Source organism: Buteo buteo, chromosome 2 (genome assembly GCF_964188355.1).
Source record: "Buteo buteo chromosome 2, bButBut1.hap1.1, whole genome shotgun sequence".
In the NCBI taxonomy this organism is placed as follows: domain Eukaryota; kingdom Metazoa; phylum Chordata; class Aves; order Accipitriformes; family Accipitridae; genus Buteo; species Buteo buteo.
In genome coordinates this window covers 47,646,124-47,668,379 of record NC_134172.1, presented here as the reverse complement: position 1 = coordinate 47,668,379, position 22,256 = coordinate 47,646,124, and the positions used below count along the sequence as shown (strand labels likewise).

The 22,256-nt window shown below is 40.7% G+C and overlaps 1 protein-coding gene across 1 annotated transcript in view; it reads left to right on the top strand.

Moving 5' to 3' along the window:
* The window catches only part of ZNRF2 (zinc and ring finger 2), a 63,773-nt gene extending 41,621 nt beyond the window's left edge, over positions 1-22,152 (top strand). The window contains exons 3-5 of the mRNA XM_075053561.1: positions 13,536-13,641; positions 14,391-14,468; positions 15,677-22,152. Of these exons, the coding sequence (XP_074909662.1) occupies positions 13,536-13,641; positions 14,391-14,448 (164 nt within the window). The 3' untranslated portion in view covers positions 14,449-14,468; positions 15,677-22,152. The remainder of the gene's footprint in view (positions 1-13,535; positions 13,642-14,390; positions 14,469-15,676) is intronic.
* The last annotated feature ends 104 nt before the right edge of the window (positions 22,153-22,256 follow it).

The window sequence follows — 22,256 nt, the reverse complement described above, 5'->3', positions numbered from 1 at the left end:
TTATTATCACTGCTTAGACAGGAGAAAAGATTACCAGTTTTTAGTATTTTTAACAAAAAACAGTGATTCTGGAACAGGCTGTAAATTGCCTATTGACAGGAATTACATAGATTATATACTGGCATAGGTAAAAAATACTAGACTTGCATATTGTATCCTTCCTGGAGGAACCTCCTCGCTCCCTGAAGTTTGCATAACTTTGTCTCACGTGGCTACAGACTTGTTCAGCTGCAGAAACAACCCAAAGTTTTAACACACAGCTGAAACACGAAGAACTACACTATAGCTAGTGCTTAACTATGTTAACGCTTATGAAACCTTGTTAAAGTTTCAAGTTTCCTCATAAAAACCTCAGATAACTTCCATTTTAACCCTGCACTAATAGCTATCTGTAATTGTCCTGGTTTCAGCCGGGATGGAGTTAACTGTCTTCCTAGTAGCTGGTACAGTGCTATGTTTTGAGTTCAGTATGTGAAGAATGTTGATAACACTGATGTTTTCAGTTGTTGCTCAGTAGTGTTTAGACTATAGTCAGGGATTTTCGGCTTCTCATGCCCAGCCAGGGCACCTGACCCAAACTGGCCAACGGTGTATTCCATACCATGTGACGTCCCATCTAGTTTAGGAACTGGGAAGGGGGGGGAGGCAGTTTTTGTTTTTGGCCGCTCGGGGACTGGCTGGGTGTCGGTCGGCGGGTGGTGAGCAATTGCCCTGTGCATCATTTGTACATTTCAATCCTTTTATTACTTACTGTTGTCATTTTATTAGTGTTATCATTATCATTATTAGTTTCTTCTTTTCTGTTCTATTAAACCGTTCTTATCTCAACCCAGGAGTTTTACTTCTTTTCCTGATTTTCTCCCCCATCCCACTGGATGGGGGGGGAGTGAGTGAGCAGCTGCGTGGTGCTTAGTTGCTGGCTGGGGTTAAACCACGACAGTAATTTAATGCCGTATCAAATTTTCTTCATTTTGTCCATGTTTCTTATCCCCTCCTTTCTTGTGTGAAGTTTAATTTGATAGTCTTCATGTATAACAGTGGGTATTGGATAGCCTTCATGTAGCTAAGCAATAATGTGGTATTCATTGATAATTTTTAGCCTGTAAATAATGTTTATTTGTTTGGATGAAGAGATGGGGGGAGGAATTGTTTGGTTAACACTTTTGTGTTTTGTTTTTTTTTTTCTCCCCAGTTCCAAGGAAGTCTCTTTCAATCTATGCCTTTATTAGCTGAAATGCCTTATTGTCATGATGGTGTCCAATAGTTTTGCTAGCCTGTAGATTTAAAAAATGAGGAGAGAAATAAAACTTTAATATGGTTATAGAAATATACTGCTAGATTATGTGCATAAAACTTTGAACAAATACTGGAGAATTGTCTTTGGGGACTTTCATTTTTTTTTAAACACATCTCCTGTGTTATCTTTTTGTATTATTATTTGTGAATGGTCATGATTGCTGAATATTATTGAAATTATATGGGTGTCTTTTACTTGACTTAATTGCTAGGATCTAGAAATTGATGCCATTTGCTTTAAAACTTAAAGGAAGGTTTATTGGTGGGCATTGTTTGGGGTTTTTTTTTCCCTCTTGAAATTAAAGACCCATATACTCAGTATCTTACTGGGATAGTAAAAACCTGTAGATATCTGTTAGCGCCAGAAATACTCTATCTCTATGCTTGCTGGAACAAATTACAATACTGGATTATGGGTTAGTGTAGAGCAGAAAAATTGAGATACCATCAAATTGAGTTGGAGTTTTCAGAGTTGTCAGAACTTTTTGCATTCAGATATGTTTTGCATTCCATCTATATTGCAAGGATAATCGCATTTAAAATAGGAATAGCTTGTAAAAAGCAGTCTGTCTGCTGTGAGCAGAAAAGACAGACAAGTAAAAATTATGCAGTGATTTATATCTCTGTCCTGTGTATGCATGTTGACACCAGACATTCAGTTTAAACTTGGAGAAGGCTGATCTTGAGCCTGCTGGGAAAAGCACCCTGTAGGCCTAGCACCTGGCACTGGGGTTAATAAGCCAGACTTAATGCACACTGAGTTTTGGCACCAGTGTTTTCATTGTGTGTTGCTCAGTAATGCATCGTGTCTTCCCTAAGAATAGTATCTTAGTCAGACACACCTGTTTTCCTCCCCTCCTTCTGTTTTGAGCTTAGGCTTATAGATTCATCTTTCATGCCATCTTCCTTAGTGCTCCCTATGCATTCATTTTGCATCAGATCAAACAAAACTCCTCTGCAAGCTTGCGAAGAAATGAGTCAGTTATTCAGCCAGTGTTAAAAGACTGGAAAAAAGACTTGGCAAAACTCATTGTGCTCAGGGCACCTGTAGGAAGCCTGGAATAGGAACTTGAAAAAGGACAAAGTGAACAAAACGCTGAAGCAAATCCTACATCCAACTTCAAAACAAAATCACCATTAAAGTAACCCATGTTGTCCAGAGTAATAGGATAGCTAACTGCGTCTGAGCTGCTTCTCTTCATTCCCTCTCTGCCTCTGCTCTTCAGGGTCACTATTGCCCTACCCTTTCCTTCCATGAAGGTTTCTAATGCACCTGCTTCACATACATTGTGTTAGGTGAGAGTTCTCATAGATTTCATTAGGCCAGCATGTCCCCATCACACTCTCAATTCATTGCAGACCATTACTAGAATGAAACTTCTTAATTGAAAATTATTACAAAGCAATTTCTCTGGCTTCTGACTATGGTTTCAGTGATGGTCAATGGTTGAAGCCTTGCCATTTGGAAAAACTGTGTTCTGCAATCTTTTTGGTCTCCTTTCATGTTGGGGATAAAATAAGCTTAGTCACTTCAAAAAGCTGCCAAAGCAAGAGGGATTTCCTAACCTCAGTAAGGATCCTTTTGTACAGTCACATCAAAATCCTGCACTTGCAAGTTCTTTTCCAATTTAGGTCTTTCCTTCAGCTTGATCGGAGACAACCATCTTCTGTTGTACCTACTCTTCCACATTCATGCTCTCCTTTACTTTCCCAGTCTTTGTGAACACTGTTGGTGGTAACATCCACTGTTGATTTGGAAAAGTTGCTTATTTTAACAGACTTGCAGCATCATAGTTAAGTCTTCCTTCTGACCGTAAAGCAATTTGAAAAGAACTGTCTCTGCACAGTATATGAAAGGAATTCTTCACCTTCCTCCTGATACAGTGGTATCTTTTCCTCATTAAATCATTAACTCAAATTCCCAAGTAATTTAATACCAGAAGAAGCTTCTGTAGATAAATAAATACTCTTGGGGTTTTATGCCTGGTTAGTTGTGGTGGGGGTTTTTTGTTTGTTTTGGGTTTTTTTGCTTTGTTTATTTTTTTACCTTTGGTAAAGAAGTCATCTGCTACGCAAGGCAAGCTGGACTTCAGGCCTTTCTCATTTTTCTTGAGTGTGCCCCTCTTGATGACGAGACTTAATGTCTGCTCATTGCTCAGGGGGAAACTGTATGGTTCAGCCACCTTTGGACTGGATCTCTGGATTGCAATCCCAAGTTCTCAACAGGCCTAAATTGATTTTTCATCTATCATTGCAGTTTCTTAGTGCTGGTACAGATTGGCAGGTACGTATAAGTAGCCCTTAAATATTTTGCTTTCTTTTACTCCTCGAAGATAAGAAGCATTGTTTAGCAAAGAATAAAAATGATAAAAGAGCTGCATGTGTGGATCCCACGCTGGTATTCTTCTTTCTTGCCTGTTTCTGTAAGTTTCCTTCATCACAGCTATCTCCAGCTCCCTGTAAGAAACAATTCTCTCTAACTGCAGTAGACTCTATCAGCAATAGGTGCTGGTTGCCCCTGGCCATTTACTCAACCACTACTTCTTTTGTAGCATATTTGTGGTGTAAGATCCTCTTTGATGGTAAACTCAGCCTTGAGAAGTGTAAATCATTCTTATCCATGGAACCAAGGGGAGGTATTCCCCAAGTGATAGTTCCTTACACTGTTTCCTAAGGAGTCTTATTTTGCTGCTGTTTTGTTTCTTGTGGGTTTGCCCCCTTGCATGCTACTTTTGATTTAACTCCTGACATTCAAGATTAATACCTGATAACCTGAAAGGTCATGTAATATTGATTAAAAACCAAGAAAACAGCCTAAATGCAGCTTCCTTGTTTCATGTGCTGCAATAAGCAGCTTTTGTTTCAGATGGTATGTGCTGGGGTATACCATTCATGATGTGGTTTTACGGTGGGGTGCTAGTCTGGTGCTGCTGCATTCAAGGCTTTTTCACCCAGTTGCCTCCTAATGAGACAATATTTAGAAGTATTTTCATCTCCCAGGAACTGTGTTTCTGAAGGAAGGGGAGAAGCCTTGGGACAAACACAGCATGCTAAGGAAGACTATTCAAGAACAAGTTACCCCCTGGGTCATTCAAAACACAAATATACATCAGTTCAATTGGAATGATTAGTACAGGGTGGGTAAGGCTGGCACGAAGTCTCTTTGCATTATGTTCTGGAGGACAAGACTGTTTATTTGTGGTTCATTTGTGAACAGGTGCAGCTCTTTGGCCTGTATTTAGACTAAAATTTGGCAGTTTAAGGACATGGTACTTACAGATGTGGTGAATGGAACTCATCTTTAGAAGTCTGTGCAACAGGAGAAAGTTGTTTAGCTATCTTGAGGTGATTTAACATTCAAGGGCATCTCAAACTGCAAGCAGACTGATTAAACAAGTTGGAAAGACTGTAGCCTAAGCAGAAGTTTCAGAGTTAATCAGATAATTGTCTCTATCGAGAGCAAATCTTGAATCACTGTGGAAACGCATAGTCACTCTGGCAATAAATCTCAAGACAGCAGCACAAGATGTTTCATGTCCAATTGGGTTGATAAAATTTATCTTGTATGAGTACCTATTTCACCCCAATGCTGTCTACCAGAAGCATAAATACAGACTGAGAAAGTTGGTACGCTGATCACTATAGCATACGAGTGGCTATGGATATTGTTGCTCAGAAGTGAAGAGCTTTATTTCTGAGGTTACTTAGCCTTTTTTTCAAAGCCTAGCTCTTCCCTGGGAGTCCTGGGATGCAAACTTGACTTTGTCTATAAGCAAGGTATCTTAATTGGTCATTGTATGAAAGCTGTGTTACTTAAACTTGGGATTTAATTTTTTTTTTTCTTTTTTTCAGAACTGTAGCTTGTATTAACACCATGTATCTTAAAGTTGCAGATAGATGTCCATTGTGGCTACTGAAGCAGACCTCTTTACAAAAGAACTGTTTCCCTCAGTGCACAAATCCCTCTCTCCTCTGCATTGTTTAGTTTACCTAATTAGAACGGTATCCAGGTAGCTAGGACTATACAGGCTTTTATACTCATCCTGCTCCCTAAAATGTAATTGTATCGCTACTATTTCAGTTTTTACCTTTATTCAACAAAAAGCGAGTATTTTTTCTCTACCATACACCCGATCATTATCTATCTGAACAGGAAGCTTCTAGCTATTTCTCAGAATTAGCTTCTGAAAGCTGAGAATGTCCCACAAAAATCTAAATCCAGTTCTTCAAATGTTGGGTTAGCTGAGAAACAATGAAACTTCTGCAGCCCAGTGTTGCGATACAAGTATTGCCACTTAGGCCTTATTCTGCCAGTGTTTTTCCTCTGTGACTTTCACTTTGTTTTGTGAGCTCCCTCTCCTTTACCTTTGTGTTTTAAGAGGAGGGAGCACCAAAGACTGTAGGTAATGTTTGTGCAGGAAGTCTTTCATGATGGGTATCTGTTTGTATATAGATCTCTCAGTCTTGGACCAACACTGAGCAAGGTGAGAGGGAAGGGGAGAACAAGGATACTGCTTGGACTTTGAATAGGAAATTGTAACGGGCTGCTGTGTTGTGTTGCAAGGGGTGAAGAGTGAGATGCCAAACACCACCACCCCCAATTCATCAAATGCTTTGTCATTATTTGAGGAAGCGTCACATTTGTTGTAGCTGGTTAGTTTGCTTTAGAGAGGTTATGTTTTTATGTATTGTGGTGGGAAAGGTGTTTTTAGATTGCTTAAGTTCTAGGTATTACCACGCAAGTCGTCCAATGGTGTTTGGGGTTATTGTGCCTGTTGGAAGTGTGCGAAAAGTTGCAACATGTGCTTGTTTGATTAGCATACAGATATTAGTTTTTTTCAGCAGTATAAAAGGGACTTTGGATTGAAGTTAGTCAGGAGAGCTGAATTCTTAATATTCAAATGCTCAACTTTCTTGTATTGTGAATCCTGAAAACCACTTAGCTGTGGTTCAGGTAAAAACACTAGATGTTAAAAATCTTCCCTTTTGCATCTGATCTAGAGGAGGTTGCTTGTATTAGAGCAATAAGATATATTTCTGGTCAGAAACCCACTGCTTCTTCAGAAGGTATGTTCCTCACTGAGGGCAGTGCAATTTTAGCTTCTGGCTGTGAAGGCGAAGTCTTCATAGGTGAACCAAGCTAATGGCTTTAGCTCTGCCTTGCTTAATCTGCTGATAGACCCTGTAGCTTGGAAAGCTCTGAGTGGCAAAATAAGCATCTTCTGCAGTGACAACTGAATGATCTTCCTCCTGATATTGAGGCCTCTGAGCACTAACGAATCAGTTCTCTTTCAGTGTCTTTCTGCCTCAATTTCTGAGCAGCTGCGGAGGGCTGAACTGGTCATCAAAGAATGATCCCTAGCTGCAGCATGCTGAATCAAGGATGTTCCTTTTGTGGCAGCCAGAATACTGAAAAACAGGTGGAATGCCAAAGAAACTGCTTGCTCTCCTAGTGCTTAGGATGGAGTAGGAGAGAAAGGTTTTGCTTGCAGCCAGTACCAGGTTGCAGAGACAGTTACTGAGCTACATGAGAGAAGCACACCCTGCATAATGGTCCCTTTTACTTCCATTCCAATGTCTACTTCTCCCAAGGATATTAACCCCAAATAAGAAGGCTGTCCATATTACTTGTATCACATAGTGGCTAATAATGTTAATCTCTTCCTCCTTTCTCCAATGCCTGCATTGAACAGTAAATGAAATGAGATGATGGGGGTTAGGAGGAGTGGTAGAAAAAGTAGATCTAGAGAGAATGGTATTTTGGGAAAAATGGGTGTGAAGAAGACAAAAGCATAGTAGGAAATAGTTGGAAAGGAATGGAGAGGGAGAAAAAGAGATGCGGCCAAAACTGGAAAGATTTAGTAAATCAAGTCAGTAACATTTGATAAGAGTATGTTGATCACATACACACATACTTGCTGCTACTGAATAAGTTACCTGTGGAACATGCAGGTCCTTCTTGTCTACTTGTTTTTGTAACAGTGTAAGGAAAAACTTTGGATCGTCCCAGAAGGTGATACCAGTAAAAGTATAGAATAAATTCCGCAAAGTGGATGAATTCATGCTATACATGTGTGTATTGGCTTTGTGTGGCAAGGTTTTGGTAGCGGGGTGGGTTACAGGGGTGGCTTCTGTAAGAAGCTGCTGGAAGCTTCCCCTGTGTCCGAGAGAACCAACACGAGCCGGCTCTAAGACGGACCCACCACCAGCCAAGGCCGAGCCAATCAGTGATAGTGGTAACACCTCTGTGATAACAATTTTAGGAAGGGAAAAAAAGTTGGGACAGACAGAAACGGCAGCCGGAGAGAGGAGTGAGAACATGTAAGAGAAACAGCCCTGCAGGCACCCAGGTCAGTGAAGAAGGAGGGGAGGAGATGCTCCAGGTGCCGAAGCAGAGATTCCCCTGCAGCCCCTGGTGAAGACCCTGGTGGGGCAGGCTGTCCCCCTGCAGTCCATGGAGGTCCACGGTGGAGCAGATATCCACCAGATATCCATGGAGGACCCCACGCCAGAGCAGGTGGGTGCCCAAAGGAGGCTGTGACCCTGTGGGAAGCCCACCCTGGAGCAGGCTCCTGGCAGGACCTGCGGATCTGTGGAGAGAGGAGCCCATGGAGCAGGTTTTCTGGCAGGACTTGTGACCCCGTGGGGGACCCACGCTGGAGCAGTGTGCTCCTGAAGGACTGCACGCCATGGAAGGGACCCATGCTGGAGCAGTTCATGAAGAACTGCAGCCTGTGGGAAGGACCCACGCTGGAGAAGTTCATGGAGCAGGGGAAGAGTGTGATGAGTCCTGCCCCTGAGGATGATGAAGCGGCAGAAAATAATGTGTGATGAACTGACTGTAAACCCCATTCCACGTCCCCCTGTGCTGCTGGGAGGGGTTGGTAGAGAATCCGGGAGTGAAGTTGTGCTCGGGAAGAAGGGAGGGGTGGAGGGAAGGTGTTCTGAGATTTGGTTTTATTTCTCATTACCCTCCTCTGGTTGATTTTTAATAAATTGAGTTAATTTTCCCCAAGCTAAGTCTGTTTTGCCCGTGACGGTAATTGGTGAGTGATCTCTCCTGTCCTTATCTCGACCCACCAGCCCTTTGTTATATTTTTCTCTCCCCTGTCCAGCTGAGGAGGGGGAGTGATGGAATGGCTTTGGTGGGCACCTGGCGTCCAGCCAGGGTCAACCCACCACAGTGTGAAGCAATATGTTGGCTTCTAGATGTCTAGAGCTTGATGTACTCCATTTAAAAACAAAAACACTCTCTAGTACTTAACTGAGAGAATTTTTAGTAATTGGCAACAAAAATTAATGAATGTGTAGCAGATATATAGTAATATGTACTATTTAATGAAGTTTCACCAATATTTTTTAACCTCTTATGGCTCTTGTTTTACCAATTTTAGTGCTGATAAGATACTGTTCAGAAGGTATGTTCTGATTAAGTTTCAGTCATATTCCTGAAAGAGTGCACTTTTGTGGTGTCCTTCACTGTTAAGCTGGCTGCAGTGGCAGCTTCCACAGACACTTAAGCTTTCAAGTTTTAGAGGAAATATAGATATTTTGAAAAATTGTCATGCTGGATTAGATCAAAGGTCTTTCTAACTTGGTGTTCTGTTTCCAGTGAATGCCTAAAGAGAAATAAAATGCTGCAGCTATAAAGTGATATCTTCCCAAAATACTATTGCCGTCTCCATGATTTGTGACTTGGGTTTTCCTGAGCCTAGGGCTATATCTACCTGTGTTTTAAAAAGAAAAACAAAAAGCAGTAGCACAGATTTTAATGACTTAATCGATAAGGTATGTATTGCATGTGCTTTTGCAATCTTCAGTTTAAAGACAGACTATTTCATCACAGGTATTGCCTATGATTTTAACCATGGCTGAGTTGGTGGCTTTGATAGTTGTTGGATATATTTTTCAAAAGTTCTAGAAGAAGTTTTAAATTGGTAAAGTATGTGCAAAATTGCCAGGATGATTGTATTTTAATTCAGTACTACCTATTTTGCTTATAAAGGCAGGAGTGGAGTAGAATTTATTAGTTAAGAAAAAAGCAGAATTTTAGGAGGAAAAATTACTGACAACCAGGTTAAAACAGTAGTAGGATTAACCAGGGATAGAGGAGGAAGAAGTATGTGAGCAGACACAGGAAGGAAATACTATGCTCTTTTGCCAGATTTCATCTTTGACACCAGTCTTTGGCTAGTGAGTACTTGTTCAAATAGCTGGGAAAGTGGAGGAGTGTTTACCTCCTATTTGGTGCAAGACAGATGGATGTGGGGGTGTGGTGAGTGTTTGTGTATGCACCCACGTGTGGGCGAAATGGAAAAATGTGGCCTCTGCTTATTTCCTCTTCCCACTTTCATTTAGGTAGTACACATATAAATGTTTTAATCATAACATTGATGAAATCTCAAACTGTTCTTTTTTTTTTTTTTTAAGAGAAAAGAGAAAAATAAGAAGAATAATATATATCTGCTGAATCACTCCGCTGCAGGAAAATATGAAAACAATAAAATTGTTCGGACTGCAGTGGTTCTGTGCAAAAGGATTTACACATTTTTCCGTAACAGATACATTTCAAAGTCAGTGTTAAATGGCCCTTAAACTGACTTCCATCTGGTATAAGCCAGTGTTGGTACAGGAGAGTGCTGTATGAAACGAGTAGAGAACAAATTCTGACCGGATCCAGGTCTAACAGGTTTTTTCACTCCTTTTTCTTTATCTCAGATTGATGGTGCAAATCACCTAAAATGGTCAAAAGGGAGTGTTGTGGTTTAAGCCCAGCACGAAGCTGCTTGCTCACTCCTCCCCACCACCCTGGCCCTGGTGGGATGAGGAGGAGAAAATATAAAGAAAAGCTTGTGGGTCAAGACAAGGACAGGGAGGGATCACTCACCAGTTATGGTCACAGGCAAAAGACAGCCTCAACTTGGATAAAAAAACAAAATCAATTTAATTTACTACCAATCAAATGAAAACAAGGATAGTGAGAAATAAAACCAAATCTTAAAACACCTTCCCCCACGCCTCCCTCATTCCCAGTTCAACTCTGCTCCCGGTTTTCTCTACCTCCTCCCCCCCCCAGCGGTGCAGGGTGGTGGGGAATGGGGGTTGGGGTCAGTTCATCACACGTTGTCTCTGCTGCTCCTTCTTCCTCCAGGCAGAGGACTCCTCACTCTTCCCCTGCTCCAGCGTGGGTCCCTCCCATGGGCTGCAGTCCTTCAGTCACAGACTGCTCCAGTGTGGGCTTTCCCATGGAGTCACGGCCATCTTTGGGGGCACCCCCCTGCTCCGGTGTGGGGTCCTCCATGGGCTGCAGGTGGGCATCTGCTCCCCCGCTCCCCTCCATGGGCTGGGGGGGCACAGCCTGCTGTCTCACCACGGGCTGCAGGATTCGTAAGGTTAACATAAGAAGTAGGGAATGCCAAGTCCTCGTCATTTCGGAGGAAGAGGAGCACTGAAACCTGCTAACAAACCCTCTTCTGCAGGGGTGGTAGAACTCCACGGTGTTTCTGAGGCCCCGTCCATGCCAGCTGTCGTCAGTGTTCACACCAGCTCCCTCTGGCATGAATAGGCAAAGCCTGATGTGTTCCCGGTGGCTCAGCCTGGGGTGAAGCCAGGGAGGGTGGCAAGCTGTCTGCCTGGGACTTGTGCAGTAGGGCTGGTATTGGCAAGAGGGAGACTAATGGCAGTTGGGGAGAGTATGGGAGTACTGGAGGGAAGAAAAGGAGTCTCAGACACTTATGCCAGGGCTGGTGGGAGATACAAATGTTTAAATTGGCATCTTGTCCTAATGTTAGCCAAAAGGTGCAGAACCTTGTTAAATTGCTCGGTGGGAGTTCAGACCCAGGCGTTGTTCAGTCTTGGGAGTGAACAATAAGCCAGACATGTACAATAGGGAATGATGAGAAAGCAGTTCACAGGAATGTTTTCTTTTATAAATTGTATTTTTATTGGACGGCATTTTAATTTTTGTCACAAAAGCTTGACTAAATGCTTTCCTCTTGAGAGTGCTGAGGGAGGGAGGCTGGGGTTTAATTCACTGGAGGTATCTTAGTGCCATTTTGTTTTGGGTACCAGCTGCTGATCTGATAGAGTGACTTCATGGAAAAAAATGACTTTTATTAAGTATGCTCTGTGTATATGCTACATGCTTGAATTTCTAATGGCGCTTCTTCCTGCAACCTAACTGTGGGAAGAGCGTAGATCTGCTCATAGGACTTTTGGCAAAGTACTTGTGCAAAGATGTGGTCTGGGAGGGTAGTATCTTTTTATTAAAAAAAACAAAACAAATGCAAACCAACAACCTCAAGAATTTATCCTTAGCACCCTCTTCTGGGCAAGTTCTTAGTGTCAGGATTTTGTAATGACAGATAAGAAGAGTTCTTAAGATCTTTTGTATTGTTTAAATTGCTTTGTCTCTTAGGTACCTCTGATGTTCTTGGAAGCTCACAGCTTCTGATAGAACAACAGAAACAATTTTTTAATAAATGCCTACCAATAAAGTTACCGTGTGTAAAATACATTTTTTAATTTTCTTCATTGTGGTAGATATATATTGGTGTTTTTCTTTAAAAAATATTTTTCTTTATAACAGTTCACGTCATGTTAGATATTCTTCACATAGCCTTATGAAGATGCTACACACGTGATGTTATACAGTATTTTTAGCATAACCAATGAATATAGCAGAGACTGAAATAAGCACTGTTTTAGAAACTCAAGCACCTGCAAGACAGCTTGCTGTCATTCTAAGCGAAACAAGGTAGACCTAATTTAATTTTACTTTTTGGTGCCATGAGAGCTTTTTTAGTTGTCTCCTTGTCATTTTCTGTGTGTTTGGAATGCCATAGTGATAAGTATTGGAGCCACTGGAGAGAATAGCATAGAGCTGGTGGTTTCTCAGTCGAACCTGGGAACTGTATCCTCCATAAACAGTCCCTTTAGGCTCCTTTTGGTTAAAAAGGGGAAGCTGTTCTCACGAAACTGTGGAAATTTGAACATGCAGACTTTACTTAGCCAAGCGTGCACCTTTCTGATCTGCCAGAGTTTGCCACCTTCATTGCTACATGGTCCCTTGTTGGGAATGCTCTGTGCACTGTGTGAGGTCACATCGAACTGGGACTTTTAACCTGCTTCTGGCAAATGGGGCCTTCCATGATCTCCTGTTTTGCTTTGTGCTAGGACTGAATTCTGTATCCCACATTCTGGCTAAGAGAAGTATCCAAGAGAGAAGGTTTTTATTAAAAATAGTATATTTCCCCAGAAACTTCTGTGTGAAAGCCACCTCTTGTGCATTCCTAGTAACTTACTTTCTCCTCCTTTGTTATGGGACTTGGTAATGCTGCAGAAAATTCAGTATCTCCAGGAATTTAGGGAGAGTTAGAGCTATACAGTGCTGATCTTTCCCTCCCACTCCTATTGATAACAGTTGCATACTTTACATTTAGGAAAAGGTGGATGGGATGTGGTAGAACATGCTGACATGGTGAGAAGAGGGAGGTTGAAGGTGTGAAATATGAGTACTGGCAAGGCTGGTAAAAGAAAGCCAGATGTATAGAAGAGAGATGAGTAGGAGAGTAGAAAAAGCAAATAATAGGCTGTTTAGAAGTTAAGAAGATCTTTACCTAGTTAATTATGTGCAGTGTTGTGTCCAGAGAAATGTTATGTTCAAGCTTGAACCTAACCTACATAGTGAAAACTGAGCATGGGGAAGAAGGTACAGCTAGGAAAAACCCACCCAGCATGAATCCTCAAAGCCCTGGAAGCATTACATACCATCTGTATGAAGAACCCAACTTCTCCAATCTTAGCTCTTGGGGTCATCAGCACAGTGTGTGTCTGCTGTGGCTGCGTGGTTCAGAGTGCAAGTTTCTGAGGTCAGATCAGAGCAGCCTGTGTGGTGGAGCATGGTTCAGCTGGGAGAGTATAAACTCCAAAGGGATACTAGCTGTTGATTATGGCTACCCCTCTTCTCCACATGGGTGTCTTCCTACAGGACTTCATTTTGAGCTACAGCAGTGTTGTTCAGGCAAGAAACTGAATCATAACCATATTTTAATTTGAGCTGCCAAGAGGTCTCTCATCAGGAATCTTCAGTCAGCTGGTGTGTGACTGATCCTCACCTTGACAGGGCTTTCTGCAGGACAAGCAGTATCTTCTGTAGCTGTCCTTGAAATTCTGAATAAAGAACATTTTGCTTGTAGTAGCCTGCTTTTTAACCATTTAACCTTGTGCTCTTTCTTCAGAGGATGTGCTGAGTAAAGATGCTGGGGAGTGTGCAATATGCCTGGAAGAGCTGCAGCAAGGAGATACTATAGCACGGCTGCCTTGCCTCTGCATATATCATAAAGGGCAAGTATTCCTCAGGATGCATAAAATTTGAGATGGTTACATTTATTGGGTAACTCCTCTAAGGGCTGCTTAAAGGAGCACTAAAACTTAGTTGCTTTTTACATTTAAAAAACAAACAAACAACAAAGAAACAACGGCAGCAACCCTAAAGATGTTTTTAAAATGGTATCTTTCTGCATCTCCACCAATGTATTTGAAGTCAGTTTTCCCTACTATAGTCTTCTCATGCTTGCATGAAAAGCGCACAGGAAAAATAAGGCAAAATCACCTGTATGGGGAAGGAGTGCACATCATGGCTAGGGAGCTTAGGTTGTGCATACTGTAAGTTTTGTCAAATACTAATAGACTTGGCGGGGAGAGGGGAGAACACTTTTTAAACCTGTTTCATATTTGTTTTCACAAGTGTCTGTAACTACAGGACGTAAAATGTCAGTGAATGATATAAGCAAGATGATAGCGTTAGTAGTGAAGTAACCTGTGTATAAAAGCTGGATAGTAACTTGTAAAAAGCTTGCTTAGAAAATTTTAACACTTCAGAAATATAGTTTTTCAAGTGTTTGATATCCAAACATTACTGTGGTTTGGGGTTATTAAATTTTCCAATGATGTGTGTGTATACATATATTTCTTTGTATAATATAAAGTCCTACTAGTCATTGAAATTATGAGAAACCAATTTATATTCATACCTTATTGCTAAATGTTACTGAGATACTCAATTGTTTTAATTTTTGTCTTGCATCCAACAGCTGCATAGATGAATGGTTTGAAGTAAATAGATCTTGCCCTGAGCATCCATCAGATTAAGACGAGATTCATGGTTTTAGGTAATATTTATTTTTAGACATGCACATTTCAATAATAAATATCTTGATTATCTGAAATAATTCTTTATGCTATTTTTGAATTTGTGAATTTGCTACTGTGTCTCAGAACTGCAGTATTAATTAATAAATATTGACGTATATTGCAATATGTAAAAGGTTTCTGCATCCTTATATGGCATGGTCCAAAATGATGTATTCCAGTTTTGGTACTGGAAAGTGGCAAGTCAGTGCCAATAAAGCTTTAGCATTAATTTTTAAAGGGTATTTTTTTCCATGGAAATGAAACAAAATTAAAATAATACAGTTGTGTAATTTTGGATTATTCCATGAGTACTGGCATTTATTTCTGACGGAAAGCTTTTGGAATCATAAGAAAAAGTTGAAACTAGGTATTTTCAAACTCACTTGCATGTTAATGCATTCCAGAATGCTTAAAATATATAAATAAATAAATAAGCATGTTTCTATCCATCCCATCTCACAGAGGTTCACATTTTTCCAGCTTGTGTTTTGTGTTAATGATTGTAGATCTGCAGTCAGTGTCAACGGTTTAAAGGATAGGTTTATTCTTTTAGTTGACTAGTTCGAAAACTTTATCTTGCATTAAACTGCTACCCTTAAGCATTGCAAAACATACCAACAATCATCATAATTCTTAGAGAAACGGAGATACCTGAAATTCTGGCTGGTAACTGAGGATTTGGTTTTGTTGTTCTGATGGAAATTAAAAAAACAAAACCAAAACAAACAAACAAAACACCTGAAGACTTCATGATTGCATTTATTTGCTCATTTGTTTCATCTTGCTTCATGAGTCTCCATTGCAGGTCACATTGCAATGCTATGGTTGTTGCAGGGGTAGCAGAGAAAACCTGAAGGAAGGTATCCTGCTACAGGGATAATTGTTTTAACCTCAGGGCAGTGTTAGCCAAAATTAATAAACAAACACATTTCTTATATTGCCCCCAACAACTGAACTGTGGAAGAAGCCAGCATGCTGTTTATGAACACATTTGTCTCTGTACATGCTCATGGATGTCTAACCTCATGTTAAATTCTGCTTCCTTTTTTTCACAGCAGAGATGGTAATAACTGGGGGCTTAGGGAAAAGGGGAAGGAAAACATGGTGGTTGTGCTCATGCTGTTTGAGTGTGTTATATACTGAAATAGCTGAAATGATGTTACTTTGTCTTCTGCTTTGTCAACAGCTGCTTCCACTGATCAGAAAACAGGAGATGTAAGGTTCCCTTGCTGAACACAGCGTGCCTGGCTTGAGACTTATAGTTCTTTGTGGCTGAAAAAGACAAAGATGGACAGTGACATAGAAAAAGCATTGCAGACACCGGTTACTTGCCAGTAGTGCTCGGTATACCAAACACTCATGCAAAGGACACACAGGGATTTTGAAAATGCTGCACATTCTGTAACAATCGACTCCCCACAAACATTACTGACACTATTTTGTATTGAAGGCCAAAGTTCCTAATTTCAGCTTAACTTCTGGTTCTGTGAAGAAGCGGGTTATTGGACATGTTTCCTACTGCCTCGAGTAGAAGTGGAGATGTTCGATACGAGCTATCTGAGACCCGTGCAGGAGGATGGCCCCGGTTTTGAGTGGGAACGTTTTCACCTTCTTGTTGGCTGAAGAAGAGTAAAATGGCAAACTAAACATAATCTAACAGTGTGACCTTAATTTACTGAATTCACACCCTGTTCTACATTCTTCACTTTTTTCAAGAACAGAAAACATAAACTTCTCTGCATAGGAGTATTATATTTCAAAATTTTGTAACTAAACCTTTGTCACAATGCAGTCCAAAGAGTAAAACCAAGACAGGTAACTAATTTATATTGATCAAGCTATAGGGATTGTTGAAATCTGCACATTGTGTTGCTATTTAAGTAACTAAAACTTCTCTTTTACTGCTTGTGAGTAAAAACAACAAAAAAAAAATGCAGCAAAGCAAAATCTTACAGCTATGCAACTTTTTTTTAAATAGGAAAAAAAAGAAGAATTACCAATTTTAAGTGCTGACAGTTAAGGTAATTTGTTTAACGGGTATTTTTTTAAAAATGTTTCAGGTAATTATTTTATTCTACTACTCTCATCTCCAGGCTGCCTCCTGAGGTATAAATGAATAACTGCAAATGTGGGCACAGCAAGAGGTTTTTATAGGCATGGGTGAGATAACATTGAGGTGGGATTTGTGTTTAATTTTTAAAATGCGCAAGTTTTTGTTTCCTTGTTTGAATGTTTTTTTGATGGCAGGATCTGTAGTACTTTGCATCTAAATCCTTGGTCTCTTCACATGCAGACCAGCATTTGACTGTGTTTGTTGTTTTTTTTTTTTAATGCACCTGCATTGGTTTAATTTATTATTATTTTACTGTATTATATTGGTATAACCAGGGCTTCACAAAACGCAGGATGTCTCTGGTGGGTTACACCAAGTAAAACTGTGGATAAGTATTAGTTCCCATAAAATATCATGGTTCACAAAAAGAAAGTCAGGGGGGGAAAAAAAGACAATAAACTGGAACAGATATCAGGGCTTAGAAGCATACTTTTTATATCAAGAATCAATCATAGTAGTTGTTGAATTTCACAGCGCAGGGAAGAGTTTATGAATATTAGTGACAGCATTTTTAGTGGGTTTCGATAGTTAAAATATATTGCACAACACTTGGAACATTTGTACATAAATAATTCTGCTTTTTTTTTGTTTAAGTACATATTTCTCTCTGTTGCTACTGTGATTCATATCAAAAAGGGCAAAGAACAGGAGCAATTGCTGCTATCTGGAGAACAAGTGCAGTGCATATTACTAAACTCTCCTATCTTGCTTGCAGAGCAATTCTTGCCTGGATAACATTTTCTCCTGAATGTTGCTCTGTAAAATGCCTTTGTTATGCTGCAAATCTAAAGGAGTCCAAACTAGATAATTGTCGTAATCGCCAGTGCAGTTTCTACATTTTTGGGCTTGCATCATTGGTTTCAGCTGAACCTGTAACTATGGGGCCCTGTTGTATTCTCTTTTTCAGTGGGAGCAGAATCGTTTTGTCACACTTTTTCAATTCTGTAGTCACATCAAATGTACAGTCATTCCCTGTACAGATTCCTTTTTAGCTGAGAATATTTGTGTTGCCTTGTATTATCATGGTGGGGAGGGAGGGGATGAGGAATTACAGCACCTGTAATACTCAAACAGTGGTGTTGCCTGCAGGCCCACTTTTCCAATGTTTTAAATTCCTGCTATCTTCTGAAAGTAAAGCTTTTGCATTTGCATTGATTTAATATTTACTGTTGGCTTCATGCCTACAGAAACTCACCTGTAATAATGTAAAGGGGGTAGGTAAGTGTTTTGGTGTCCTGTGCTCCGAGGTCATAGATAGCCTTTGGCTTGGGGATTAAGTAGGTAAATATTATAAGCATAAATCTGTTTACAACTAGTTCATATTTCTAGTTAATTTACTGTTTTTTTTCAAAAACCTTAATTTTCTGTATTCAGATGCAAATAGCTGGTTTAAAGACCCAGCAGTTATCACTGCTGTCCTACATTTAGGACCAGTGTTTGAAAAGCATGCCACTAGCAATTGCACTGATGCATGGTTTTGCAGGCAAGAGTCCATTGCTGCTTCCGTCAGCACGGTAGAGCAGAAAAACCTTGGATTGTTTGAGGAACTGGTATGAGGTCAGCCTTAGATCCTAGTTTGGCATTCTTGGTATCCATAAATCTCTTCTGAAAGGCTGTGGGAGGTTTTCTTGTATCAAAACCTGTAATATAGACCAAGCCTTGAATGACCCTGGAAGCATGAGAGTGGTGCTTGGGTTTGAAAATGCCTGTGGAAATTCTATGTAAGCTTTCTATCACCAGCTGTGTTGGTCAGCTGGTGATGACCATGCTGTAGATGTAGTTCTAGTCAGAGGCAACACCTTCATTTTAAAAACATACTCACAGTGGTCCTGAATCATTGTGCTTTAGAAGGGGAAAATAAACATCAACCAAGTCCTGTCTCTCGATCAAGGAATACCACACTTGTCCACAAGAAGCAATAACTTAAATTACGGTGCGATATGCTTCTTTGCCTGTAAATATATTGAGATTGCCAATTCTGTGCTGTTTCAGAGTGTTTTCTGTCATCTGGCCTATATCTTCCCTAAGTATGTAAGGGTGTGAAATAATTCCCATACTCAGGTCTGCCATAAACATGCTGCTTGCCACAAGGGGAAGAGTAGACTCAACACTGTCTTGAAATGTGAGATTTTTCTGAACTTGTAACATACCCATGTATCTTGAGTAGCAACTTGTGTTTTGAAGTTCATAGTGGAGGTGGCTATGAGTTGGATTGTATATAACCGTATACCATACAATACCAAGAGAGCCATGCTACTGTCAGCACAGGGCACCCATTGTCCTGTCTCTTATAAATCAGTATATCTATAATAACACTTCCCTTTTGAAGGAGGTAGTTAATTTTCTTTCAACATGTACATTCAATGATGAGTTCAGTGGGACATAAAAGCAAAACAATGAAGCACACTGCAAATTTGTGGTATTTTATTTTTTGGAAGAATAAAGCCTAAAACAGATGGTCTTATTTGTAATCAATTTAACTTTTGTATTCAAGGGTAAGTGTACTGCAGTATTTTGAAATGGAAAATGTGTAGGTGATGTACGAAGATGTGGGTGGATACTTGTGACCTTTTTTTTTTCCATGCTCCCCCCTTTACGATGTAAAGGGAGTTTTATGACTGAATCTCGAGATTTGTACCTTTATCCTAGCTGTTACTGTAGGAGCATTGGCTTTTTAATTAAGCCTTTGCTGAAAGGCTGGAGAGCTGGTAAAACTGACTCCCAAAAGACTAAAATCTCAGCAAAATGGGAAAGATAATTTTTATTCAGAAATGTGGATCTTTGGTGTTTCTGGATGGATAATGTCTGATACATAAGATGTGCTTATGGATGCTTTTAGTATGCCACCTTTTCCATGTGAGGGCTTCAGAAACTTGCTCCATTTCTTCTGTGTTCCACCAAAAGCAGAGAACTTGGCACTTGAACGTTACTACTATCTCTACGTTAACAGCAACAAAGCATATGTTGGTTTTGATATAGGCCATGATCTCTCTGAGTTTCTGTGAATTTTAGCTGCTTTCCCTTATTGAAAGAGAATATTGGTGTGCAAATTTGGTATTGTTGTTTTGTACCTACTAGTTTTGCTGTACAGTTGGGAGTTTCCTGCCGAGAGACTACTGTATACCTCGGAGTGCCGAAGTGCTAGTATGGATCTTCCAGCTCACCTTTGCCAGTAGAGAATTATCTCATTTTTTGATGAGTGCTATATTTTATGATTCACTTTCCACTCTTCCAAGCTTAAAATTCATTTAGTATCAATTTCTTCTCCTCTTCCTAGCTGAAGACATGACACATTTTAGGCCATATTCCCTCAATTGGCATCAGCAAAAGTAATGTAAGAGGTTGTAGCTGGAAGAGGAGGGCTTGTTATGGGTTTGCTATGACCCAGCCAAATGTGTTTTTTCCTGCAGCAGTGTCATCAGCTCATGCCACTTAACTTCTTGTTGTTCAAAATACTCTGCATTAGAAATTCATGACAGAACTATGTCCAGGATTTGTTTCGTGAATGTAAAACTTATGATGTTTCTCCATATAAACTAACCTGCTTCTAAAATCAAGTTGAAGATGTTTTAGCCTGTTTGGGGGGTGGGGATGGGAAATACCCAGTCCCTACTCTCAAGCTGTCTCCAGTTGCATTTAGTTACCTTACTACGCAGTTCAGCTGGCTTCCCAAGCTGCTGCACTGTGTTCTGTGAAGTCATTTATCAGTTAAGTACATCAGAGCTGATGATGGGATAAACTGTAAATGACCTCACCATGGGGCATTATTAGTTGCTGAAGACTTGCTCAGGTAAACCACTGTAGGAATATCCTGCACCTGAAAAAGGCTGGACTTAGTTCTGTCTTTGATCTAGTAAGTTGCCAGTGTACAAGAAGTAGAAGGCAGCAAGCCTGCTAGCTGATCTTTCTGGCAGCTTTTAATCTATGTATGTTTGTTTGAGGGACTTTTGCCCTTGGGTGTGCTTTGGCAAAGATTTTGCAAAGATAAGTAGGATCTGCTTAATTCTGGCAGAGTTTCAAGTGTAAGTAACCCGACGTTGCAAGAACATAATCTGTTGCTGAATCCTGTTCCTCTTGTTTTCCCTCAAATCTGTCCCTTTTATTGCTAATTCGTTACATTTAATAGCAAACACCTCAACATGACTGGTCACAAGCTCTCAAGGTGTGAAATGCTAACCGGAAGAGACATCAAAGCATGATTCTGTGCTCTTCCTGCATATAGAATTCCACTTTTCCTGCAGAGGACTTGGGGGTATTAGTGGATGAAAAACTGAATATGACCCAGCAATGTGCACTCGCAGCTCAGAAAGCCAATCGTATCCTGGGCTGCATCAAAAGAAGCGTGGCCAGCAGGTCGAGGGAGGTGATTCTGCCCCTCTACTCCACTCTCGTGACACCCAACCTGGAGTACTGTGTTCAGCTCTGGGGCCCCCAGCGTAAGAAAGACACGGACCTGCTTGGAGGGGGTCCAGAGGTGGGCCATGAAGATGATCAGGGGTCTGGAGCACCTCCCCTATGAAGACAGGCTGAGCGAGTTGGGGTTGTTCAGCCTGGAGAAGAGAAGGCTCCAGGGAGACCCTGTAGCAGCCTTCCAGGACTTAAAGGGAGCCTACAGGAAAGATGGGGAGGGACTCTTTATCAGGGAGTGTAGTGATAGGACAAGGGGTAGTGGCTTTAAACTGGAAGAGGGTAGATTTAGCTTAGATGTAAGGAAGAAGTTTTTTACTGTGAGGGTGTTGAGGCACTGGAACAGGTTACCCAGAGAAGTTGTGGATGCCCCATCCCTGGAAGTGCTCCAGGCCAGGTTGGATGGGGCTTTGAGCGACCTGGTCTAGTGGAAGGTGTCCCTGCCCATGGCAGGGGGGTTGGAACTAGGTGGTCTTTAAGGTCCCTTCCAACCCAAACCATTCTATGGTTCTATACTAAGATGAAGCTGAAGTATTTGTTACCGTGCAGTCTCTCTCTTAGCTGATGTTGCCAAAGCACTGTAACTTTCAAGGAGGAAGGGAGGTGGCTTAGCTGTAGAGGGTATGTTTTAATGAACTACTCAATTTTATCATCTGCAGCATCACACTGAACGGGTGGTGATCCAGCATTAACCTTATCACTTGATTGCAAATCTCATTCTGGCTTTTCCTACCCTTTGGCAGGTACCTGCTGGTAGGGAGAAGAGTGTATATTCCCCTTTTTTATATGCCTCTTCCCACAGAACTAACCCTGCCCACAATGAGTTAGAGGGAACTCTGTGTTAGCTTCTGAAATGCCACCCGTATGTGCAGTGGTAATGGACAAGATGTCTTCCTTCATTACCCAGAGCAGAAATGGGAATGTAATTTGCAATGTCTAATGTAAAACATGTTTGTATTTTTTTGTTAATTGAGCAGTATGGTTGCAAGTTGACTTAAGTTGTTCTAAGGTACTCTTTTCAGTGGTTTGCCAGTACATAATCATGAATGAAAATATTTTTTTATTGATTTTTAGGTTGTATGTTTAACATTCCATTCATGTAAAATATGTACAAATATATGTAATAAATCTTTTGAAGCACAGTTTTCTTCACACTTCCAGGTGGGTGGGCTGTTTTTTTGTTTTTTTTTTTAAAGTATTAGTGAAAGAGGCATCGCTGTGGAGCAGAGATTCTGTATGTCTGTGC